Genomic DNA, 26,973 nt, shown 5'->3' with positions numbered 1-26,973 from the left:
AAAAGTAAACCTTATGTTACTACCATAACTTAGTAGCTAGATTTTTTAGTCCACATTAAAAATATACACACTTATTAAAATAAAATAATAAAATGTAAAAATCCCTCCAGGTACTGCTCAGAATCACTTAGCGTACTGAGTCAAATGTTGGGAAAAGTGGCTAAAAGTAAAATGGACATTTCTTAAGAGAGTGGTCACCGTGCCACGATTGACACAGTTTTCTGTTAAAACTTGGCAAGGGTTTGCTCCCGCCCCACATGACCCTGAGAGTCAAGCCTGCCATTCAGTTAAAGGGGCGCCACGTGGTGTTCACCATCCTCCTTTTTTTAATAGTGCCCTGGCTCCCTCTTATGGAGTCCCCTTATTAAGGAAAGGTGACCTTGACTTTGTAGGCATGTAGGGGTGATGGCAATAATGAATTTTTTATTTTCTCTGAAGCTAACTCTAAATTGGATTCAGCATCATATAAAAAGGTGACCAATTGAATTTCAAATGTAATGAGGATGAAGTTTTGCTATCCAGTAAGGGCCGGCTTTGTGTTTAGCCCTAGTAGTAGGTTCTTTGCAACTAAACGATGCGGCTTTCCTCCTGACTTCTGAAATCACCATGTCTAGCTGGGTAGGAACAACATCTCTTGTAATCTATTCCAGAAATGAAATACAGTGTGTTCTGGTTTTCTAGTTAAAAAAAAAAAAATTTTTTTTAATGTGCTGAGAGATTTGGATGTGAAGTCTTGAAAAAAAAACACAAAGTATTCTTTCTAAAACATGCAAATTTGTCTCTCCATCACCTAGGAAACTATTATGGGACACCCAAACCTCCTAGCCAGCCAGTCAGTGGGAAAGTGATCACGACGGATGCCTTGCAAAGCCTTCAGTCTGGCTCCAAGCAGTCGACCCCAAAGCGAACCAAGTCCTACAATGATATGCAAAATGCTGGCATAGTCCATGCAGAGAATGAGGAGGAGGAGGATGTTCCTGAAATGAACAGTAGCTTCACAGGTAAGGACCAGAGCACCTTCCTCCTCAATGGACTCGGGGGAAGGGGTAGCGTGAGGCTTTTGCAGAGAGTGAAGAGGTGTCTATTCTCAAGAACTATTCCGAAGGGTTGACACAATTCAAATTGACCACTCAAGGCTTGGGAAAGAGGTGGTCTTTTCCCTGATCTATTTTTCATGCTTCTTTGCAGGACTATTTTGACTTCACCCACATATCTTAAAGGGGCTAGAGGGAAATGTCTGTATAAGGGAATCAAGAATAATCAGCATTGTTTCCTTCTCTTCAAAATATGTATTAAGAATATTTGTATTTTCTTCATTTATTTCTTGGTCTTGACACTGCTCCATAATTATGCCTGATGGCTTATAGAGAGAAATATGAGAATTTGTTTAACAGCTTAATATCCAGTGATGCTGTATAGAAGGCTAGCAGCATCCTTTTATCTCCTACCTTTGTGAGTAGAGATTATAATGGAACTGTATACTGTGTTCAGTTAACTTGTGCAATTTTTCCATTTGCCCCCATATGGAGAAAGATGGAAAAATAATAAATACTTGATTATTATATCTTACACATGTATTCTGTATTATATATCATACATTACTCATTGCATTATACACTTATTTTTTTTTTAAGGATTTTATGTATATATTTGACAGAGAGAGAGAGACAGTGAGAGAGGGAATACAGGCAGGGGGAGTGGGAGAGGGCAAAGCTTAGGTATACTGTATTTTATGAGGGTATCTTCAAGGACAGTGCCTCTGGGTGAGACTATTGCAGGCTGGGTCTTGCACAATTCTTATGGGCACCGTTCACAGAGGTTATGATATATATTTCTTGAGTTAGTGTAGTGACCCAGAACTGTTCAAAAATATTTTTCACTTTATAGTAACTCAAGATGTAGCAACTGTATATAAGATATGAGTCACTCCAGTTTATAATATAGTGACCTTGAAGAAAGTTTGTTTCTCCTATTTTTCCTCTGCTTAAGTAATTTCTTCAATATTTTAGAGTATCGTTATGGAGTAGTTATGTATTTGCAGCAAATGAGATCTAACCCCTCCTCGTGACCGTTCCTGACATCACCACACTTCAGTCATTACTTGATTAGACTCATTTCCAATAGAGGGGAAATTAGTTAAACTCTGTATTGAGTTAGCAAATCTAATAGAATATTTAGGAAAATGCTTTTATTAGTTGAATACTTTCTAGAGCCCATATAGGTCTCTCTGAAGTTCTCTAACTCATTAAGCCCAGAAGCCTAAAATTCTTCAAGATGACAATTAAAATAATTTTTGATGGTTTTATTGTCATAACAGTAACCCACCCCTTCTGCAAGAAGCATTGGATAAAGAAGAGGAGACCTAGTTTATTATTCTAGCTTCTTGGTTCTCGGTAGTTGTCTTATTATGAACGTAATATCTAACTTCTCTCGTGTAAAATGGCTAAGGTTAAATCATATCTAAGCTCTCCCTTCCAGCTCCAAGAACTTGATTCCATGAAAATTTCCATTTTCCAATTAGAATGGTTAGGCCAGGGGCTGACCTCTAGTTGTAATAGCTAGGAGAAATTTACCATCTTTTACATATGCATTTAGTGAAAGCAGCTCATTTCATTTACTTAGAAATACTTGATTCATGTATAGTAGTCCTCACTGATGTGAAAGCAAATTATGGAAAAAAAAGTTAATATTTAAAAAAGTAGCTAACATTATAATGTCTTGATCTTTCAACAAATAAGGATAACAAATCATAATATAACCCAAAACATAGTTGTGGGCAACGAAGTAAGACCTTCAGAGCCATGTGCACTGAATAGTTCTGCCACAAGGACTGGACGGTCCCCAAGAAATGTGTGTGCCCTTATTTCTCCTCTATGAGGTAGATTTCTTGGTATAAAACAAGAATAAAGTAGGAATTGTTGACTATAGGTTTTAATGCTCTTCCTGTTTCTAGCTGCCATAAATTTTTGTCTCTAAAAGCCACGCCTCAGAAATTCTGACCCCACTGAATACTCCCTTGAAATCCTGGCATCAAAGAAAAACTTTGGGGTCCAGGTTGTCATTGCTGAAATCAGTCTGATCATTTGTTCTGTGCACACCCACACAAAAGCCAAGTGGCACCTTATTGTCTTCCTCAGCTTCCTGTCCTTAACACCAAGAAAAGTCAATAGGATGCAGAGAGAAATGATCTTCAGATATACATGTGATGGGCATCCTCAGTATGTTGAGTAAGCGCCTCCTCATTTACCAAACTACAACCATGACAGCTGACAACCTGTCACACCCTAACTCATATAAATTCTTACAAATAACTGACACTACCCAGTCTATGATATGTGGATCAAACTAGCTGTGTCAAAGCATTTTGCTCTCTGAACCACTTTCAGTAGCAATCTACCAGCCACTTGGAGAATAGAGTGACAGTAACATAATGAAGTCTTGGCTCCTGGTTGGAAGAGTTATGATAAAGGAATGAGTTTCATATACAAATAGAGAAACATGGTGGAGCTATTAAAAATATTTACTGGGATATTTTTAATTAACATGCTGTTGCTGCTATCTTAGCTGACTTCTGCTTTGGGTCTTCTGAAGGAGGTATGAAATGTCTAAATAATATGCCTGAATAATATTGGGAATGTCCGCAGGCAAAAGAGCAGGAGACTTGTGGCCAGAAGCATCCTGGGGAGGTGGCCACAATTCCTTCCCATCGTCCATGACTGAGGCAGGACCTGAGCAATGAAAAGTCATCCCAGATACTTCCCACAGAACTGACTGTTGAGCACAAACAACAGGCCAGTCTTCTACAAACTGTGCCTCAATTATGGACCTACAGGAGCCCTTGAGAATGAACACTCTTTATATGTGCTTCATGAAGGTAGAGTTACACTGCTGACCAAAGCACCCAGTTACACTAAATAAAAACATTTGTATAAGGACCTTATTTTAGACAGGTTGGAAAATCTGTAACTAACCATCACAACTAAAAAGTAGCTGGTTTATCCATTAACCCCCTCTAAGAGACATCAAATGTTATTTAATTATGTTTCGAGGCTTTTTTTTTTTCCTCCCAGCAGTCCCCCTATTACTGAACATGAGGTTGCTGATGCTTCTCTTCCATTAGTAAGCAATGATAAAACATTGCTTTGGAATGTCAAGAGATGATATTACTTTAAGAGCTAATGTTTCTCAGGGCTATGCGGCAGGCACTTTGCTAAGCTTTTTACACATATACGAGGGAGGTCTAATAGCTTGTCTAAGATCACAGAGCCAGTGAGTGTCAAAGCTGTCATTTCAACCCCAAAAGCTGACTTCAGAGCCCGCAAGCTCGTCCAGTGTGCTATTTGTGTTTTAAGTCAAGTTTATTAGCTCTGTGTGCAGTCAGAGATGCACCTAAATCTAAAAGTAGAGATCATGTAATATAGGCTCCAGAAATGTATTTTTTTTAATCTTTATTTTTTTATTTTTATTTTTTTATTTATTTATTTGAGAGAGAGAATGAGATAGAGAGAGAGCATGAGAGGGGGGAGGGTCTGAGGGAGAAGCAGGCTCCTCGCCGAGCAGGGAGCCCGATGTGGGACTCGATCCCGGGACTCCAGGATCATGACCTGAGCCGAAGGCAGTCGCTTAAGCAACTGAGCCACCCAGGCACCCTCCAGAAATGTATTTTTTACAACAGCGTATATTCTCAGAGTCACCTTCAGAAGCCCCCAAGTATGCGTATGTGTATATAAATGTTTGGGACCTTCTTACTTGCTATAAGTGAAAAAGTTATTTATGTTCATTTATGGTTTACAAGTCATTTTCACATGTATCCTATAAACTACCTGGAAATGCTGAGAGCCAAGCAACCTAGGCATTACCTTTCCCATTTTGCAGATGAGAACACTGAGGAACAGTGTGTGTTCCCCCACTAGACAGTGGGAGAACCAGGCTTCCTCGTTCCTCCGTCAGCCTGTGTTCCAGTAACCCCTTCTACCTATCCTGTTTGGATCCATTGGCAACCTTTCGTAAGAGAGTGATAGCAGTGCTCCTAAATGTTTGGTAAATCAAATAAAAGATTTTCTAAAATCAGAGCATATGTTGAAGTCAAAGCCATGATTAGGACTATAAATTTGTAAGTCTGTACTCTGTCCCAGCCTCTCATTGTTGGACTTTTCATTTTTTTTGAGAGAATGAGGTTGTTTAAGGTTCTGTTGAACTGGAAAGAAGACACAGAAAGCCGAATACATCAAATTGTTTACATTAAATATCTATAGCTTTTTTTGGTTACTCAATTAGATTGGAGGAATCCTTTGACAGTGTATACGCATATCAAATCATCATGATGTACACTTTAAATATCTTACAGTTTTGTAAGTTATACCTTAGTGAAGCTAAAAAGTCTTGATAAAAAATATCTATAGCTTTTTTATGTCAATGATACCTCAAAGCGTTTTTTATGAAGACATGAAAAATATATAAAATAAGAAAATATTTGGATAATTTAAAATAAGGTCCAGTCGCTAGAGGGATTTTCATTTTTCCTTAGGAAGTTACAGTTCCTTAGACATTTTGCCATTGCACTTTATATTCCCTTCCCATAGTTGAGGTTCTGGAACCCTGGCAGGGCTTTCTTCTTCTTCTTTTTTTTTTTTTAACATAAATTATATATACTCCATGTTAAGGTAAATCATTTCATATTTATGTCCCACCTATTGCCACAACCCTTTTCCTGTTACATCCAGTTTCTATTAAAATGGGTTAATCGGGGCGCCTGGGTGGCTCAGTTGGTTAAGCATCTGCCTTTGGCTCAGGTCATGATCCCAGGGTCCTGGGATCAAGCCCTGCATTGGGCTCCCTGCTAAGTGAAGAGCCTCCTTCTCTCTCTCCCTCTGCTGCTCCCCCTGCTTGTGCTCTCTCTCTCTCTCTCTCAAATAAATAAATAAAATATTTTTTAAAAATAAAATGGGTTAATTAAAATTCTTAGGTAAAGTTATTGAATGTCATCCATTGTCCTGGTACTTCTCTAGCTCTTAAATATTGTGTTAAAAGATGATCACTGGCTCTGGTACATTTGCATTTCCAGAAGCAGGTCCCAGTCCCGAGCACACATGATGCCCACACTGAGTGCCAGGCGCTTTGGCAAGCATTTTATGTGTCCTCAGTCCTTCAGTTCTCATGGCTTGTGCATCATTCCCATTTTACAGATGAGGAAACAGATGCTCAGAACGGTAATCAGTCTGTTCTGAAGTTACACCGCTAGAAACAGGCAAACCTATGATTTCGTCTGTGGTCTGATGTCACATGCTTCCTTTTCCTGCCAATTTCCTGAGGGCCAGCTCTGACCTAGAGACAAAGGTTAATCATAATAATGTTGATGAAGAAACTGATGATGCTGGCAGCTAACAAATACGGTTAACTGTATACTAGACGCTGTCCTGAGTGCTTTACTCCTGTAGTCCTCCCCACAACCCCGTGGGCTTGCTGTGGTTATCCCCATTTTATAGATGAGGAAGCCAAGGCATACTGAGGTTAAGTAAGTGTGTTGCCCACATTAATAAGGATTAATTCAGGATTCAAAGTCAGGCAGTCTGGCTCCTGAGTCAGTGCTTATAATCAGTCTCTCTCTCTCTCTCTTTTTTTGGTTGTGCCATATTGCCTTTATTTTTTTTAAAGGAATTGTGATTGAAATATTGGGAGTTTTTGCATAAAAATAGAGATTCCTACCTTGTCTTGAAAAATCAGAGATCTGGACTCACTGAATCCGCTTTTCCTCAGGATGCTAATTACCTGGCGCTGCGTTCCCTGCTCCACTCAGACAGGGTGTGCTCTCTCCAGTGCTCCCTCCAGACCTATCACTTGTGCCTCGGACCTGGCACGGCAGACCCAGAAGTTTGCCCCATACTCTGGCAGGAGGACAGAACCCCTCTTAGAAGCTGAAGGTTCTAGTGATTCTTTTGAGAATTCATTATCTCCGTCCTCCAAGTATGATTCTTGTATCTGAATCTCCATCACTGGGTGCTGTCAAGATGCACGTTTTGGAACCTTCTCCCAAACCTACTCTCTGTAGTAGGGAGTCAGAATCAGCATGTTAGCATCTCTCCAGGTGATTGTTATGTCCACTTATAAATGTGAGAAGTGTACATTCTAACAACATCAGAAATGAATATACCTTGGCTCCTAGAGAAGTAAGGGTGACTTTTTGAAATCTTGCCAAGTTTTGAATTTATTTTTTTATTGATCAGTAATTTCAAAATGTTTCTTCCGTGTTGGCCTAATTTCCTTTTTCTCCTTCAGCATTCTAGTAGTTGCTTTCTTAATCTGCAGTCATGGATACAAATTGTAAAACCAATTCAAATTGGCTTAAGCAAGAATTTAGGGGATCAAGCAGTTGAAGAGGCCAAGAGTACATGGAATCAATGGCTCAATTAGGGCCATTTGGTGACTTTCTCTACCTTTCCTTTCTGCTTTCCTCTGTGTAGGCTTAATTCTAAGGCAGGTCTTGCCAAGCTGTGTCAAGATAGCCACCAGCACCTACAGCATGAGAATCTGTCAGCTGAACAATTTCAGCATCAAGAGGATAATTCCAGCAGACACTTCTATGCCTGACATTCATTGGTTTGCTTTGGATCATGTGCCTGATCCGATCACAAAGGCAAGAGTGATAATGTGACTTAGAAACACCACCTGACCTAGGAGTAGGTTTAAGTCAGTCCCCATCTAGACCACCAGGACCTTGAATGGACGGATTTCCAAAGGGAGGTCTGAGAGGGAGTTCTAGGGAAAGATGGGAGAGATGCAAGGCAGCCTCTTCGATGGTGGGGGATTTTTGGTGGAGGTGCCTGTTTAGCAGGCTCAACATGTCCTCCTTCCAAATGTTGAATTACCTTCATTCTCATGTGCATCACTGGGCACTACTCATCAGAGAAAGAGTGGAAAACAGCCTTTTATTATTCCTCAGTCTGCTTTCAGAAATCAGAAATGTCTACAGGAGAATTACTGGGGGAGATAGAAAATAACTACAAGCCCTGATTATTATGTTTTAAAGCCCCATGGAGAATGATGTTTAATATTCTTGTCCTCTATAAGAATTCAGCCAGAATGTCAACAGTGCCATTTGTGGATACTTTGATGATGTCACCTCTTGATGTTTCTAGTTCATAAGAAGGCAAGGAGATTCACGTACTTAGAGTCTTCTCTTAAGACCCAAGTCAAATTAGTCCACCCACATGATCCTGTTCTGGGGGTAACTGTCTTGATTTTCACAGGAACATTCCCCTCACTTTTCCAAAAGAGGCTTGCGTCTGACTCACTGGTATAACTGTGTCTATATTCTGAAGTTTTGTGTACTTTCCAGTTTGATGTGTCAGCCCTTGATCTTTGCCACTGTCTACCAAAAATATTTTAAATAATTGATCCAAAAATGGTAAAGATGCCACTGTATCTGTGTCTTCAGCATGGACTTTATTCTTGCTCTCTGATACCCAGTGAGTCATGAAACCAAATCATACCTAATAGAAGAGTATGGCTGTCTATGTTTCGATGTCCTTATTAGTACAAGAGACTTGAGGTTTTGAGTCATGAATTTGTTTCTTCTTGGGCATTTCCAAGATTTCGAGCAATGCATTATCTGAGCATGTCTTTCTCTTCTTTCTTTTTAGGTATAATAACTGTGGTATGTCACTTTGATGTTTTCTATTGAAAGATCTTCCATCTAAATAAAATGGAATAGAGTTGATGGCCAGCAATTAGGAAAGAGTGAGGGCTTTTGAAAATATAGATGCAGACAGTAGTGGACTCCCTGGTTTGGGATATGATTGATGAGTTTCTTCTCTCTCTCTCTCTAACTCCCCGCAACTTAACAGCCGATTCTGGTGACCAAGAAGAGCACATTCTCCAAGAAGCAGCCCTACCGCCTGTGAATACTAGCATCGTTGCTGCCCCCAACACGGACGCTTCTCAGAAGTTCCCTCAATACCTACCTCTTTGTGCAGAGGATAATTTAGGTCCTCTACCTGAGAACTGGGAGATGGCCTACACCGAAAATGGAGAAGTCTATTTTATAGAGTAAAGTATACCATTCCTCCTCCCTGAACTTCTCTTCCTTTCTCTCTTCCCCCTTCCCGTTCTCTAGGGGCTGCGCTGGTAAATTACATCTAGAAGGACTGGTCACGGGCTCATGGTATTCTTTTATACAATTTAACCAGCTTTGTCCAGAAAAACAGTTAGCATAGCATCCTAACCATTGAGTCTGAGGAGCTTGAAGAAGCATAAGGTTAATAATTTCCCTATAAAGAGTGGGACACTATATTTTGGTGTATATACAATGGCATAATATATAAAGAATATTTTGAGCCATTGAGAAGAGGTAAATCCTCTGCTTATTTTTTCTTAATTGGGTGGCAGGGTTTTTTGTTTTGTTTTGTTTTGTTTTGTTTTGTTTTTGTTTTGTTTTTGGTTGTGTTTTCAGAGTTCTTCATACATTGTGGATACAATTCCTGTATCATTGCTGTGGTTTGTGAACATTTTCCCCAAGCCTGAGTTTTCTTTTCATTGCTTGACTGTGTCTTCCAGAGTTCTTAATTTTGAAGAAGTCTGATTTATGAGTGTTTTTCTTTTGTGGGCTGTGCTTTTAGTGTGCTGACTGAGAAATTTTTGCTTAGATCAAAGTTCTAAAGCTGTCATTTTCTGCTATTTTTGTTTTAGAAGTTTTATAGTTTACATTTTACACTTAGGTCTCTGATCCATTTTAAGTTTGTTTTTTTGTTTTTTTTTTTTTACATGGCGCAAGTACATGGATTAAAATTTGAGAATATGGAAACCACCCCCCCCACCCCCACCCTTATCTGAAGTCTCGCTTTGCATGGTTCTAGTTACTCGTGGTCACTGTGTTCTAGAAACAGATGCTTCTCCTGAGATATTGTCAGATCAGTAGTAGCCTAATGCTACATCACAGGGCTTATGTCAGTCACCTTGCTTCATCTCACCACATAGATATTTTATCACCTCACGCCATTACAAGAAGGGTGAGTAGATGCACTAAGGCATTTTGAGAGAGAGAAAGAACACATTCATATAATTTTTCTTATCGTTATTGTTATAATTGTTCTCTTTTAGTTACTGTTAGTCTCCTACTGTGCCTAATTTATAAATTAAACTTCATCATAGGTATGTATTATAGGAAAAGACATGGTATATGTAGGATTCAGTCCAATATACAGTTTTAGGTATCCCCTGGAGGTCTTGGAACTTAGCCCCTGTGGATAAGGGGGGATTACTGTACATGGATATGAAAAGTCTTTCAAAATTATAAAGCTTATATATACTTATGTGTATATATACATAATATATAATATATATTATTAAAGTTAAACATTTAATAAATAACCTTGACTAAAAATGGGTAAGTATACAGTTGTAACCATTCTAAAAAATCTAAGATAATATAATTTTTTAACGAGTAATAGTCAATTTTTAAAATGCTGCACTTTGGCTCTATTATCAAGATTCTCTGTTAAGATTTACCACAGTTTTATGTACCACTAAAAAAGAAAAACGAAAAGGCCAATTAAACTATAAAATAGATAAAAATATAAGTAAATCTGTTAAATAGATTGAAGTTGAAGGTCTGCTGTTCAGTGAACAATAACAAGGCAAAACTGACAAAGAAAAAAAATTAGAGAAGACACAAATTACCAGCATTAGGAATTAAACAGGGAATCACCACAGACCCTAAAGACATTAAAAGGTAATCAGAGAGTGCTGCCAACAAATCTATACACATAAATTTGACAACTTAGATAAAATGGACCAATTTCGTGAGAAGCATGAACTACCACAACTCATCCAATATGGAATAGATAATTTAACTAACTCTATAACTATTAAGGAAAATGAATTTGTCATTTAAAAACTCGTGAAAAAGAAATCTCCAGGCCCAGATGGTTTCACTGGAGAACTGCTCGAAGAATTACATTTCTATACAGTCTCCTTCTGAAAATAAAAGTAGAGGAACACTTAGCAATTATGTTTATGAAGCTATTGTTACCTCGTTACCAAAAAAACAAGGACAGTCTAAGAAAAAAGAAAACTACAGAGTTGGGGAGTGCCTGGGTTGCTCAGTAAGTTGAGTATCTGACTTTTGGTTTTGGCTCAGGTCATGATCTCGGGATCCTGGGATCGAGCCCTGCATTGGACTCCATGCTCATTTTGGAGTCTGCTGGAGATTCCTTCCCTCTGCCTTCCCTGCTTGCCATGCACTCTCTCTCTCTCTCTCAATAAATAAGTAAATAAGTAAATAAATAAAAATCTTAAAAAAAAAAAGAAAAGAAAAAGAATTATACACCATGACCCAAGTGGGAATTATCCTGGGGATACAAGATTGGTTCAATATGTGAAAAATTCCTAAAAATAATCTACCATATTAAGATACTAAAGAAAAAAAAGTCACATGATCGTATTCATCAATGCAGTGTTTGACACAATTCGGCACTCATTCATTATAAAAATTCTCAGAAAAATAAGAACAGAGGGGAATTTTCTTGACTTGATAATGTCTACCAAAAATGTACAACTAACATTATACTTAGTGGTAAAAGACAAAAAAAAAAAAAAAATACTTTCCCTGCAAGATTAGGGACAAGTCAAGGATGTTCGCTCTCACCACTTTTTTTTTTTTTTTTTAAGATTTTACTTATTTATTGGCGAGAGTGTGTGAGGGGAAGGACAGAGGGAGCGAGGCAAGCAGACTCCTCAGTGAGCTTGGAGCCCCACACAGGGCTCAATCTCACAACCCTGAGATCATGACCTGAGCTGAAACCAAGAGTTGGTTGCCTAACGAACTGAAGAGCCACCTCAGTTCCCACCTCTCTTAACATGATCCTGGAAGTTCTAGCCGGGATAATGAATCAGGAAAGAGAAATAAAGGACCTACAGATTGAAAAAGGAGGAGTAAAACTATCCCTCAATGCAGATTACATGAATGTACACAAGAAATGTACAAAATTACAAAATATGTACAAAAAAAGTTCTAGAATAAGTGAGTTCAGCAAGATCACAAGATATAAGCATGCATGTATATCTATATGAATATGTGGACAACAAAATTCAAAATAAAATATAATTCACATTTACTTCCAGAAAAACACCAGTTACATGTAAATCTAACAAAACATATACAGGATGTTATATGCTACAAACTACAAAATATTGATGAAAGAAATCAAAGGAGGTCTAAACAAATGGAGAGATGTCCCCTATTCATGGATTGAAAGACACAATTGTATAGTAAAGATGTCAGTTCTCCCAAAATGGATATGCAGGTTAAATGCAAATCCTGTCAAAATCTCAGTGAGGTTTTTTGTTAATATAGACAAGTTTATTTTAAAATTTGTAAGAAAGGCAATAGAACGAGAATAGCTGGAAAAGTTTTTTTTTTTTTTTTAAACCCACAACCCTGAGATCAAGACCTGAGCTGAGATCAAGAGTCAGACAGTTAACCAACCGAGCCACCCAGGTGCCCCTAGAACAGTTTTGAAAGAGAAGAATAAAGCTAGAGTAATCAGTCTACCAGATATCAAGACTTATTATAGAGCCACAGTAACAAAGGCTGAGTGGTATTGGTGAAGAAATGGGCACGTACATGAATGAAACCCAGAAACAGATCCACAAATGCATCCAAGTGATATTCAACAAAGATGCCAAAGCAATTCAATGCAGGGAAGATAGCCTTTTCACAGAAGTGGTATTAGATTAAGTGTTTAGCCAGAAGTAAATAAATTAATCTCAACCTCAACCTCACACCTTATTCAAAAAATTAACTCAGACTAGATCATCACAGACTTAAGTGTAAAATACAAGGCAATTAAACTTTTTGAGAAAAAAATTTGGGGGGGCTCTAGGACTGGACAAGGAGTTAGTTCTTAGACTTGGCATCAAAAACATGAACCCTGATTGACTTATTTCACTTAGCATAATACCCTCTCGTCTCCAGAGTTTGGCTATTGTGGACATTGCTGCTATAAGCATCGGGGTGCAGGTGCCCCTTCGGATCACTACATTTGTATCTTTGGGGTAAATACCCAGTAGTGCAATTGCTGGGTCATAGGGTAGCTCTATTTTCAACTGTTTGAGGAACCTCCATACTGTTTTCCAGAGTGGCTGCACCAGCTTGCATTCCCACCAACAGTGTGGGAGGGTTCCCCTTTCTCCGCATCCCCGCCAACATCTGTCGTTTCCTGACTTGTTCATTTTAGCCATTCTGACTGGTGCGAGATGGTATCTCATTGAGGTTTTGATTAGGATTTCCCTGATGCCGAGGGGTGTTGAACACTTTTTCATGTGTCTGTTGGCCATTTGGATGTCTTCTTTACAGAAATGTCTGTTCATATGATCTCACTGATATAAGGAATTTGAGAAACAAGACAGATAATAGGGGAAGGGAAAAAATGAAACAAGATGAAACTGGAGAGGGAGACAAACCATAAGAGACTCTTAATCTCAGGAAACACACTGAGGGTTGCTGGAGTGGAGGGGGGCGGGAGGGATGGGGTGGCTGGGTGACAGACATTGGGGAGGGCATGTACTATGGTGAGTGATGTGAATTGTGTAAGACTGATGAATCACAGACCTGTACCCCTGAAACAAATAATACATTATATGTTAATAAAAAAAGAAAGAAAGGAAGAAAGAAAAAGAAAGAAAAGAAGGAAGGAAGGAAGAAAGAAAAGAAAGAAAGAAAAAGAAAAACAAAACATGAACCCTAAAAGGAATCATTGAGGGGTACCTAAGTGGCTCAGTTGTTAAGCGTCTGCCTTCGGCTCAGGTCATGATCTCAGGGTCCTGGGATCCAGCCCCACCTTGGGCTCCTGCTCAGCAGGAAGCCTGCTTCTCCCTCCCCCACTCCCCCTGCTTGTGTTCCCTCTCTCCCTGTCTCTGTCTCTGTCAAATAAATAAAGTCTTTAAAAAAAAAAAAGGAATCATTGATAAATACGATGTCATCAAAATGAAAAACATTTGCTTCAGAAAAGACCCTGATAAGGGTGCCTGGGTGGCTCAGTTGGTTAAGCGACTGCCTTCGGCTCAGGTCATGATCCTGGAGTCCCAGGATCGAGTCCCGCATCGGGCTCCCTGCTTGGTGGAGAGCCTGCTTCTCCCTCTCCCTCTGCCTGCCTCTCTGCCTGCTTGTGCTCTCTCTTTCTATCTCTGTCAAATAAATAAATAAAATCTTTAAAAAAAAAAAAAGAAAAGACCCTGATAAGAGGATAAAAAGGCAAACTACAGACTGGGAGAAAGTATTTGCAAACCCCATATCTGAAAATGGATTGATATCTAGAGTATATAAAGAGCTCTCAAAACTCAACAGTAACATTAAAAAAATTCAGTTAGAAAATGAACTACAGACGTTTCACTGAAGAGGATATACAGATGGCAAATAAGCACATGAAAAAATGTTCACCCTCATTAGCCATTAGGAAAATGCAAATTAAAATCACAAAGATATCATTATATGCCTATTAGGATGGCTCAAATAAAAAAAATAATAGTAAATGATGACAAAGATGAAAAGAAACTAGATCACTCATACATTGCTGGTGGGTATGTAAAATTGTATGGCATTCTAGAAGACAGTTGGGGAGTTTCCTATAAAACTAAACATGCAACTACCATATGACCCAGCAATTGCACATTTGGCCAGAGAAGTGAACACTTAACATTCACACAAAAACCTGGACATGAATATTTATAGTAGATTTATTCCAAAGAGCCAAAAACTAGAACAACATACGTGTCCTTCCGTGGTTAAACTCTGGTACATTCATGCCATGGAATACTACTCAGCAATAAAAGGAATTAATTATCAATATATGTGACAACCTTGATGAGAATTAGCTGAATGAAAAATAGCAATCCCCAAAGAGTACATATGTATGAGTCCATGGAACATTTTTGCAATGACAAAACCGTGGAGAACATAGATTAGTGGTTGCCAGGGATTTAAAGGGGGCTTGAGGGGGCAGAGACTCAAAGAAAACCAAGTGTGGCTGTAAAAGGGTAACAAGGAAGAATTCTTGTTATGATAGAAATGTTTTCTATCTTGACTGTATGGAGATCAATATCCCAGTTGTGACAATTTACTTTAGTTTTGTAAGATGTTACCATTGGGGGAATCTGAGTAAAGGGCGTGTGGGATCACTCTATGTTCTTTCTTAGAAATACATGTGAATCTATAATTATCTCAAAATACAAAAGTGTTTTTTTAAAAAATCACAAATAATCTTCCCTCCTAGCAATGGCCGTTTTTACTATCTTGCTGGTGTAGGAATAGCACAGACCATGGGTTCTAGTGTTGGACTCCCTGGGTTTGTTGCCAGTGTTGCTAGGTATCAACACACAGTAGCCTTGTACCAATTTTCTCGCCTCTGTCCTCATTTTTCTCATCTGCAAAATGTATTAATACTTATTAATAGTTCCTTCATAGGGTTATCTTAAGGATTAGTAAATTATAACATACGTGTAAAAGAACAGCTTCTGGTAGTTGGTTACTATATTACCTTCCATTTGTTTTCCTTTTCATACAGTTGAGATGATTTGTATATACATTTGCGTTATTTTTCACTTAAGCCTTAGGTTTTTTCAACAATTAATAAGACTTGAATCTCAAATAACTGTGGCGATGTTTTTCAGCATTTATGACCTAAACTGCAGACTTTAAAAAAAACAATTGAAGTTACTACCTCAGTTTCCCCCCCAAAATTTTTTTCATTTCTTGTTTTCATTTCTGGTTTGCAGCATGAACTGCTGGCCTTGTACTTCATTGCCCCTCCCATTGAGCTTGCCAGAGTGTGGCCCAGGCTCACGCAGAACTTTGTCCCGGCGTCCTGAGCTGCTTCCGGGCAGTTCCTCCAGACATTCTCATGACGCTTCTAACATGGTTGCAGGGCAGTAATCAGGAATATTACTGTACACTCTCAGACCTTCAAGGCCTCGCTCATTGTCTGTTGAAACACTTCATCTGGAGTCGGGCTGTGCCCTCCAGAAGGCAGACATGTTTAGCTTCTTCAAGCTTTGTGGGATTTTTTTTGGCCCAGGTTCTGTTTATGGTAGGTAATTCCGGGTTGCCTTCACTTTGTGTGCAACGAAATTCAGGATGCTGTGATTAATGATAGGTATTAGCCGCTGTGAGCCAATTGCTTGAACTGAGGTAGTTTCACAGTGTCAGGGGAAATCTTATGTAATATAATGAGTGAAATAGCAGCCTTCTTTGTGAATTCCAGCATCCAAGGTTTAAGTCAGAGGCAAATTTAAAGCAAATTGGAGTTTGCTTTTCTGCAAAAGTGAAGACTAATATAAGTCTAGACAAGGGGAGACAGTATTGGACAGGGGGTATCATTTGGAACTCATTTTCAAAAATAAAACTGGCATCACATGTTAAGCTTTCCGTAATGGAATGATTATACCTTAGATAAGTAAAAAGTCTATCTAAGGCCCTTCCCAAGCCTTTTCAGATTCCAAACTTGGGCTCTCTTCTGGGTTGGGTTTGCTGTTGGAAAGTAGCTTTGCTCTGGTTGAGGGGAAATGTTCAAGAGTGTGTAATTCTTTTGTCATTGAGGTTTTTGCTTTTTTTTTTCCTTTTCAAATGTATTTTTTGTTTTTGTTTCTTGATTTCAGCCATAACACAAAGACAACATCTTGGTTAGACCCTCGGTGCCTGAACAAGCAGCAGAAGCCTCTGGAAGAGTGTGAAGATGATGGTAAGGGGCTAGGAAGGTCTTGGTTTAAGTGAGCTGGGGGCTTGTTCACATGTGCAAGTTTTAAGGAGTTATATAGCAAGGTCAATCAGGTTTTAACAAGTGAGTTTTTAAAAGGTCATCCAATTTCTAGAAAGTGACCTGTAGTTTCCAAAAGCAGTAGGGGAATCAGAATTGTTTTAAAAGCGCAGTTTGTTTACACATAAAGGCAGATGCATGCCAGTATCTCCATTAGAAACAGAACTTTAAGACAGACTATTTCAATGAAGATAAGACCTCTGCCTTCCTTCAGGACCTTGGAGAAAACTCAAGAAAATCTCTAGGAATATAGAAACCAAAGTTGCCCTGGATACTTACCTATTGGATCCTAATCCTATATTATAAAAGTCTTAAAGGAAAAAATTAAGAGCATCTCTTAAATTCTTCATGTTCATAACTTGACAAAGGGAAAGCAGATCTTGACTTCTTAGGATAAATCGTCATTATCTGAAAAGTACATTCTTCTAAGAAAGGGCCTGAGGTGTTACCCTTAGCCCGACTCTGCTTGTTAATCTCGAAAAAGAATCAATTGGTATTCTGAAAAGTTTATTTCAAAGTTTTGGGATTTCTAATTACTTTTCCAAAATGAAAAAAAAAAAATTAGAACAAATGTGTGCCTTTTCAGTACACCAAAGTCTATCCCAAGTTCTACCAGAATTACTTTTTTGACATGGACGAATTAAAAGGGAAATGGCTTGTTCTGCTACTCATTCATCTCTGGCATTTGAATTAGTGGTATAACTATGGAGTACGTATTTTACTGTAAGATAATGAAACTTTATTAATTTGTCCTATGGCACAGAATTGTATATATATATATAAACTTGAGGTTTGTCTGAAAATGTAAGCCAGTAAAGCGTAATACTGCCAAAACTCCTAGATCCTTCTGCTCTACACGGATTGCAGATACCATGAAATGAGCATAAAATTGGGTGTTCATATTTATCTAGAGTGACTCCAAATGGAAATACAAATCCTTCTGACTAAGGAGGCATGACTGAGATGCTCATTTTATTTTGGTTGCTTAGTCCCGTTCCTGAAGAAGGAATGGAACATGTGTGGTCAGCTTCATTATTTGCATGCTTCAGGGATAAGGAACTGTCTGGATTATTCAAATATTATGTTTCATATATAATATAAAAGTGACCAATTTTCAAAGATCAGAACATAAAATACATTCAACCATAAAATTTCAGGGACCAAAATTTAATCTTTATTTGATGCTTGGTGATTGTGAAGGCATTTTCGACTTCTTATTACCATAAGAGAGCTTCAGTGTCGATTTCCATTATAATTATACTGGGAACATACGAAAATACCTGTTAATATAGTTTATAGATGATAGAAGACTCCAGTAGCTTTTACCAAGAGACACTTAATGGAATAGAAGTGTTGAGTAGAATTGCTGAATTATTTTGTGACCAAATCTAGTACAGTTGACCCTTGAACAACATAGGTTTGGACCACACTGGTCCACTTTTGTGCGGATTTTTTTCCATAAATGTATTAGAAAAAGTTTTGGAGATTTCTGACAATTTGAAGAACCTGCAAATGAATCTTAGAGCTTTGAAGTACCAAAAATGTTAAGAAAAGATTATTGTAAGAATATAGTATATAATACTTAGAATGTACAAAAGAAGTGTTAATCGAATATATTATTGGTAAGGTTTTCAACAGTAGACTACTTGTAGTTAAGTTTTGGGGAAGTCAAAAGTTACACACAGATTGTTGACTGAGGAGAGTCAATACCCCCAACCCCTGTGTTTTTTTGTTTTTTGTTTTTTAAACCCCTGTGTTGTTTAAGGGTCAACTGTTATTTTTAATTCTTAGAATTTTTGTCATTGGTGTTAATGATATTATCTCTGGAACAAGTATGTATTCATACCAAATACCATTAGTTTATGAATTATCCTTTCAACATTAGGATTCACAGAACCTTTTTCTAGTAGAAATTATATGCATGTCTGTGTGCCTGTATACACAAACAGTATAAATATATAACCAAATGTTACCACTCTGTCATTTTTCAGTTCCAACACCTGCATTTTCTGTTGCCTGTTAACACAAATCTGCCTTGTGTTGTTGTTTATGTCACGACACAAAGAAGAGTAACATTGTTGGTCACAGTATTCCTCCTGTATTTCTTTCTGTTCTCTGGAAGTCATACACACATGGAATGTAACAATACAGCATCATACTTATTGTAAAAATTTTATATATTGTTTCCTAACTCAAAAAAGTGATGAACTGGTTTGGGATTTTGATCCTCAGTGTATAACTCCTTTTGTTGTTTCTGTGTATCGAGTTGAATTAGAAGCCTTTCACCTTGCCTCTGAGCTCCAGGCCAATATTTGAATCTGCCTATGCTCTTTGTCTGAAAGAGACTTCAAACTAGTCTCCTTAAAACCCAACTAATGATCTCTTCCCCACCCCCAAACCTGGTCCTCTGTAAGTGTTCCCTATCTCGGTCGAGAGTAAAATTCATGCATACCTAACAGTCCCCCTTGACCTACTACTTCTCTTGACATTCATTTCAACCCATCTACCCTCTGAATTTACTTTGCCTCCCAGATATCTCTGGAATCCATTCACTATTTTCTTCACCACCTGTAGCATCCTAATTCAGGCCACACTCATCTCTCACCCAGACTCTTTCCCACTCTCCTTACACTGTACCCAGAGCAGTCTTTTAAAATGTCAGTGTGATTGTGTAATCATGGACCACCCCCTCAAGCCCTATTCACTGGTTCTCTGCACCATAAATTCTCAGCCTCCCCATAGCTGGTCCCCAAGCCCTAAGTGGTTTGACCTCTGGCTTTTCTCACTCTTATTCCTCTCCACTCTGCCCTTCATCCCTACTAGTTCTCTCTTAGAATATTCTTACACTTCACAAACAGTTACTGATTGCCTTCTATATTTCAAGTATGTCCTAAGAACTTCAGGTGTATCAATGAACACAACAGTCAAAATGCCCTGCTGTCAGAAAGCTCAAATTTTAGTCATTCGTCACTGTAAGTCTTTTTGTTAAATTGTTCATACCCTTTAGGTTATAGCTCAGGGACTGTTTCCTTGACCTTGCCCCCAGATATGAGGTCACTCTGTGATGTGTGTTACCTTAGAGAAATAATCACAATTTTAACTTTAGTTTTATTTATGGGAGTTTGGGATTTGTCTCCTCCTCCAAAAGGATATTTGATCTGTCCCTTTGCACAGTGACTGGCCCATAGTAGGTCTCTCTCATTAAATGCTTATCAGAGAAATGAATGAATGCACCCCCAAAGACATTAGATAATATTTAAATGGGCATTTTCTTGAAAGATTTTGTGTAAAAAGGATTCCATTTTTCAGAGACAATGCCAACACCAAAACTTATTGTTGGCAATTGAATCACTTTTAAGTCAAGACTTTACAAGGCGTATAGTGCCTTGTTGATTACTGAAGTCAGTAATGGAGACATCCATCCATCCATCCATCCATCCATTTTGAAATATTTAGTACTTACCATGTACCAAAAACTCCTGGGCACTGAGCATTTTGCAGTGGTGAAAACGATTTTATTCCCATGTTTGTGGAGCCTACAGTACATGGGGAACAGCCACTTGCTCTGTAGCTGGAGAGACTTTATGCATGAAATGATTGTTGTGTGCTATTCTGTGTTCTCAGTTATCATACAGCATTTTACTTACAGCAGGAGGAGGTCGAGCATGGAAAGGATCTGGACTGGTTTTGCCCCCTGACTTATTGAGAACATTTTCATTCTAATATTTCTGAGCTGTTTGACTTAGAAATCCTATACAAACTAAACGATGCCTTCCCACACTCATTTCAGGGCAGCCTTCAAGCCTGCTTTCCCAGCATGCAACATCCTGACATAATTCCTCTCTAACTCCCTCTGTAAGACGCTGTTAAGTGTAGTGCATTTTACAATCTGCATTCTCAATTTGACCTCACCTTCCGTTTTTCAGGCAGCAGTATTACTTCTAGGTTAAGTAATGCTTTAATTGTGAGTATAATTGCCTCACTGATTAGAGGATTATTACAGGACTAAAAGGTCTAATGTTGAAAGGTGCAACAGCTTTGTTTTCCTGAAATAAGGTCTGTAATAAGTGACTTCCCACTTTAAGAACATTGAAACCGCAAAGGTATTTGTCATCTTCTACCACCAATCAAACCCCATTCTGACACGCAAGGAAATGAGCCATATAATTATGTTGCCAATATCAGCTCTTGCCGTTTTGTGATTTACACTGAGGTCTTCGGTTTACTAGCCAAGCCAATGAGATAGGCCACAATGCAGGTAAGGACAAAACGGCGTGATGTGTTTGCTGCTGTTTTTCTGAGGGGAGTTTTCTTTCTTGGTGTTGGTGTCTGAATTTTTCTTTCTCTCTTTTCTGTCTCATTCCCGCTATTCCTTTGGAGAAGAAGGGGTCCACACCGAGGAGCTGGACAGTGAACTAGGTAAACCCTCCCTCCCAGCCTGCTCCCGCTGCATGACTTGCCCTGAATGCTTTTTGTCTCCAGCGAATTGCTTATTCCTTCAGTTTCTTTAGTTTGCACTTCTTCAATGATGATTTTCATTCCAGCTTATCCATGAAAGGTCAATCTTACAATCCTAATGTCTGACTTGCAGGCATCATGCAGAGTTGTAATAAGTTGTGTCTACAAAGAAAATGTCTGAGTGCATCAAGACTAGAACGAGAGTTAGCAAATTGGTGCTAGGTACTCTTGGGAACTGAGGATTAAGAAGAGCCTTGAGAGAGTAGATGCTTGCTGTGTGCCTTCATCTCTGGTATGACCTACCTCCGCCTCATTTCTTTGGTGCGGGTGGTTATCTCCATGGGCCGTGCAGAAAAGCAAAGCAAAACTAAAAAACCACCAAATGCACTAAGGATCTTTGTAGGAGTGATAGCAATACAGTAATTCTCCTGATCAACTGAATAGTTAATAAGTCTTAGTCTTGGGTTTTTAAGTCACGAGCCTCGTGGTGACTTTGTAGATGTAGTGAATGGCTTGAAAACCAGATACTGAGCCTCTATGTGACATTTTCCTTAGAGTGTGTGTATCCGCGTAAATCAAGGCTCGACTAGTCTGGCTGTTGCAGTTAGAAATAATTTACATTTGCAGATAATGCCAAATGCTTTTGTCTTTGCTGTTGGAATATATTGAATTATGTTCTATGCTAAGTTTTATGTTCAGCTTTGAACAATATTAAAATTAGTTTGCATTCCATCTGATGCATCTACTGAAGGATAGATTGGAAAGCCCAGGTTTTCAAGCTCAATTGCACATAAAAGCCTTGGCTTATTGAACATTGACCATCATGTATTTTTGAGATAGAAGATTGTTTAACATCATTACGAAAAGAACTGTCCTGAGATTATTGAATCAGCCTAACATTTTTGAGGTTGCCTTAAGAACTAAAAACATAAATAATAATACATATTACTGTTTTCATGTGATTTTGTTTGTGTTTGTTATATAATAATCAATCATGGTTGACTGGAGTTATGATATAATGGAATTTAGCTCTGTTTTTCTTAATGTTGGGAACATATCCTGTTGTAACTGATAGATACGCTGGCATTGATCGGTAACTATTGAATGGAGCTTGTTTTTAAAAGATACTTAATAAGTTGTCCTTGTCATTGTGGTAAGAAGGACTTGAGACTCACCCTGTGATCTAGAACAATTTGAAATTTGTTTTATCAAAAAAATTAATTGGTAATATTAAAGTAGTTGAAAAAGACAACTAGTTTTTGAGACACACAATGAGTGCCTTAACCATTTGTTGAACCAGTTTAAATCACTCTTGCTAGGTAATTGATATCCACTGTTATCTGTGGATGGCTGGTAGAGATAATATAGCTGTGCACAGAGGCATATTTGCTTCTATGGAAGTTTAAATGTTGACATTTTTAGGAAAAAATTTTCTGTATTTTTCCCCTTGTAACTATAATATTGTGGGAACTTTCCTATGCTGTTGAAGATTGAAAAAAATAAGCGTTAATGACTGCATGTATCATTTCTCATGGTCATAGTGGTAATCCTGGGAGTTAGTTTGGTGACATAGCAGAACTGTCTTTGGGGGCAAATCAGGCTGCCTTGCTTCTTGTCCGTTCTCCCGTGTTTACTGCTTTGTGACTTGGGCAAGTCACTCAACTTCTCTTAGCTTTCCTTTCCTTATCTGTCAAGAGAGGCTGAAAGAGGAGCTCCCATAGTGTTTGTGAGGAAACTTAATGAAAATGTGTCTTAATATTTGTCCCTGTGATCAGCATATATTGTTGTTTCTAGTAGCTTTATTATTTAATAACTAATTCCATCTTGTTGGGCTTTTTAATACTCTTTGTGGTACTTTTGCCTTTAATATGGGTCAGGAGAAGAATGTATATGTGGGTGGAGTGACCCAAATGTGTCCTTGTGGGTAGAGACAGGACTTTTGATTTTTGCCTGCACATATTCACTGTGTAAAGAGTAGTGTGTACACACACACACACACACACACACACACAGTTTTTTCTTGCATTCATTCCAGATTTTATTGACAAGCTTACTGCCCGTTTTCTTAATAAGAGGGTCCTAATTATAGCAACTGTCAGGTTTTCAGAGAACAATGAGATTCCAGATGTGACAAGGAAACGTCTGAGAGATGGGGGTGGTTGGCTTAGGTGTTGGACACAGATCATTTGATTATAGAGTTGTCATTTCTGAACGCTGTTGTTTGAGCTGGGTCAGTAGCTTCATTATGCACTTTTGGTTTGCAGAATTTATCACATGCTCTGCAGACATCTTCCCAGAATTGAAAAATACTCCCTTTTGGAATCATAGGGTATTTAGGTGCTAACACCAACTCGGAGAGGTAGAGACAAGGAAAATGAGGTTCCCTCCCCACCAAGGCTAAGTCACAGTTTTGAAATCTATCTGTGATTGTGAACATGACTTTCAATCTATGTGCTGGCATATCTCTTATGAAAAGAACGTAGCACATGTGACTGCTTCATATTTGCTTCTGTGGTAACAGGTAGTACAGGATGAGATTCTTAAAGGCAGGGCTAGCTAGCATGCAGGCCATATAAATCTGTTTTGTTCCTTTCCTCCTTTCATAGAACATTGCCATTTGTTGAGCCTACATGCCAGGTACTGTGCAAAATGTCTTACAGGCATCCTCATTTAATCCATAGTTGACCCTTCAAGTAAATCCCAGTGAAAGATGTAGTTGCAAGATACTCAGTAACTAGTCTAATATCAGATCTATGAAGTGGTAGAGCAAAGGTTCAGTCCCCAGTCTGGGCAACCCCAAAAGGGTCTTAGCAGCCTAAAATAGCTGTGACAGGTAGTATATTCTGGTCTGATGTCCAGCAGTTGTTAGACATAGGGGCTGACCCTTCAGGCAACAGCAAAGTGTTTAGTAAAAAAAAAAAAAAAAAATTGTGATGTCATTATTTTCTGGGCTTTGGCATTTTCTGTCATTCTCAGTTTTTTAGAACCAGAAGATAACTTCGAGGACAAACATCTTCCTTTTTTAAATCGATGACCCATTTCTATTTTAAGCATTAGGAGACTAATTCCTATTATTAAGTTAATCACCACATTGGAAGTGAGAAATCTATCTTTTCAACTGAAAATGAGTTTTAGCTTGGAAAACTGGAAAATTTCTGGAGTTTGCTAATCTGTTCCAGAAGATATGTGTAAATTTGCAAGTGTCCAGGAATAGCAGTTGATGTGCCGCATTTCTCAATTCTAGAGTATAAAGGTCAGAGGTGGCTTCTTTTTTTGTACCCTCTTCAGACCTCTATCAAAGCACTAACTGTATAGTGTTTGAATTGTCTGCTTAGTTGTGCACTTGTAATTATCTTTGTGTTCCAGGTGCCAACCACACCCTCAAGCAGACAATAGACCCTCTCTAAATGTTGACAAATTAATAATTGAATGAGTTAACATACAGTGTTCTATTAGTTTCAGGTGTACAATATGGTGATTCAGCAGTTCTGTGTATCACTGATGCTCATTTTAAGTGTACAAATGAATTAAATTCTTAATATTTCCCGTTTTATCTAAAGCTAGGCCAAATATTCAAGGTTGCAAATTTTGGAAAAGATCTGGTTCAGTGAAACATAGAGCGGGCCCCTCACATTTACCCACTCCTGCCCCATGCCTGAACAAGCATGTGGACCATGCCCCGATTTGCATTTTTTAATCTTCGATTTCTCAACTCCTTGGAAATATTTTCCTGGTTCATTTTCATTTAAATGGTAATTTCCAGCTTTGTAAGGGGAAACCATTTCCCAGGCATTTGATTTGCATCAGGTCGTATGGCTTGGTGGATAAAAATGCCAAGTTGTATCAACATCTGCAGCTTGGACCTGTCTTGCATTTTAGTAGCTCATGTCTCCTGGAATTCAAAGACTTCTTTAAAACCTGCTAAGTGTTTTAAAAAAATTAGAAGGAAAGGGGGAAAACCTGTCTCTTTGTTTGCAAATAAATAACATGTGGAGCAAAACCCATGAAATTAATGTCTCTTGATATGCAGCCAAATCTGAGCAAAACATAAACTTTGAGTAATTAGTGTGTGTGTGTTTGGGTGCACGCGCATGACTCCGTTTCAGTGCGGGACTGTTTGTGGAATGTGTAAGCTTATGCCTTGATGACAGAGTCATTCTTTGGAAATAGTGACCATAGGAGTCCTTGAGTTAAAAAAAAAAAAGAATCTAGTATTTCAAAATAAGTGATATTTCAAGTGTTTGTAATATTCTGTTCATGTTCGTCTTAGTAGCCGACTTCTAGGAAGAATGATTCACTTTGGAGTATGGCATTATACAGGCTTGCCACAACCATGTATATATCCGAGTGGCTTTGAAATTAAGTTGAGTAATTGCTGCTCTGCTTGAAGGAATTGCTTAGTGACACAAAACAGCCTGGTTGTTTCTTTCACCAAGTCAAATTATCTGGTGCAATGGGCTTTTTCCTAATAGATTCTTGCTGTGGCAGAAGTCACTATTAGCTAGTTAATAAAGTTCCAGCCTTTGTAGGAAACCTTATGAAGTGAAGTCCAGGAGAGCACAGGTGAGTTTTCAGAAAGGTACGGAAATCCCGCAATGCCGTTTTACATGACCATGAGAAAGGAATAAAATCTTCTCCCTTAACTAGTGAGTTCTCAGAGGGCAGGACCTATGTTTCTGCTTTCGCAAGCAAAGTGCTGCCGAAGGAGGTCTGTTTGAATATAGCACCTGAGTGACAGATGCCTGCAATTTGAAAGCCCAACTCCATCTTTTACTTACTTGGCAGCATTTTAATTAGAAACAAGGAGGAAATAAGATGCACATTTTATTTTATTCCAGGGAGAGCAAAAACACCACTGTTGTATTGAAAATGAAAAGAAACATTAATTTTCATCCATTTTTGTTTGTGTGGTAAGGTAGTCTAGAAATACAATGGGAAAATTGTAAATATATAAGGTATAAACTAGGCATTCAAGGCAAATTTTAACTATATTTCCATTAAAATCTAATTTAATAGTTGAATCAGAACAAAGGCTTCTGGGACTACATTTTATTAAGTTTTATTAACTTGTACAAAATATCAGTAAAGAATTGTTCCTTATGTAGAAAAATACACTGATAAATATAAGACTGCCTTCTAGTTTGTTGTTGTTAGGATACACAGTTTTCATTGGACTTAAGGCATTTTTATGAGTCTTTCTCTTTTTGCCTCACTCGGTTGTTGAAAATCCTTAAGCTCTTAAAGAATATGCTCTTCTTGCTCTAAATGTTCTTTTATTTTTCAGAACTGCCTGCTGGTTGGGAAAAGATTGAAGACCCTGTCTATGGTATCTACTATGTAGAGTAAGTGCCTATTAATCTCTATTTTAGTTTATACTCCTCTATAATTAGGTACATTTATGCTGATCAGAGTTTGTCATCATTATACGGTCCAAACTGATACTAATAACAACAACATAATAATTTTATAATGAAAATATATATGCATATTTTAGTGAATGAGAAAATATTCAGCAAATCTGAAGACAGTAAATTATATTCCAAAATTCATGAGGGCAAGATCTATGTCTTTTGTTTACCACTGTCTTACCAGGACCCAACACAGTGCTGGCATATGGCAGCTACTCACTAAATATTAGTTGAATGAATGAATGAATAAGAAAAGCAAACCAGATGAGTAGGTGTTATCTTCTGAAGAAGAACCTGTTTGC

General features: G+C 38.2%; 1 protein-coding gene across 14 annotated transcripts in view; it reads left to right on the top strand.

Annotated features, from left to right (window-relative positions):
• The window catches only part of MAGI1 (membrane associated guanylate kinase, WW and PDZ domain containing 1), a 612,287-nt gene that overhangs the window by 498,465 nt on the left and 86,849 nt on the right, over positions 1–26,973 (top strand). For 6 of the 14 annotated variants that reach the window (XM_027583287.2, XM_027583289.2, XM_027583282.2 and 3 more), the window contains exons 4-8: positions 795–1,001; positions 8,844–9,045; positions 16,648–16,730; positions 21,186–21,224; positions 26,548–26,605. In XM_027583287.2, the coding sequence (XP_027439088.1) occupies positions 795–1,001; positions 8,844–9,045; positions 16,648–16,730; positions 21,186–21,224; positions 26,548–26,605 (589 nt within the window). The remainder of the gene's footprint in view (positions 1–794; positions 1,002–8,843; positions 9,046–16,647; positions 16,731–21,185; positions 21,225–26,547; positions 26,606–26,973) is intronic. The other 8 variants (XM_027583288.2, XM_027583283.2, XM_027583280.2 and 5 more) reach the window with 2 other exon arrangements.

Source organism: Zalophus californianus, chromosome 1, assembly GCF_009762305.2.
Source record: "Zalophus californianus isolate mZalCal1 chromosome 1, mZalCal1.pri.v2, whole genome shotgun sequence".
NCBI lineage: Eukaryota > Metazoa > Chordata > Mammalia > Carnivora > Otariidae > Zalophus > Zalophus californianus.
Note: the sequence above shows the minus strand (reverse complement) of the source record. Positions and strands in the feature narration are given on the sequence as shown.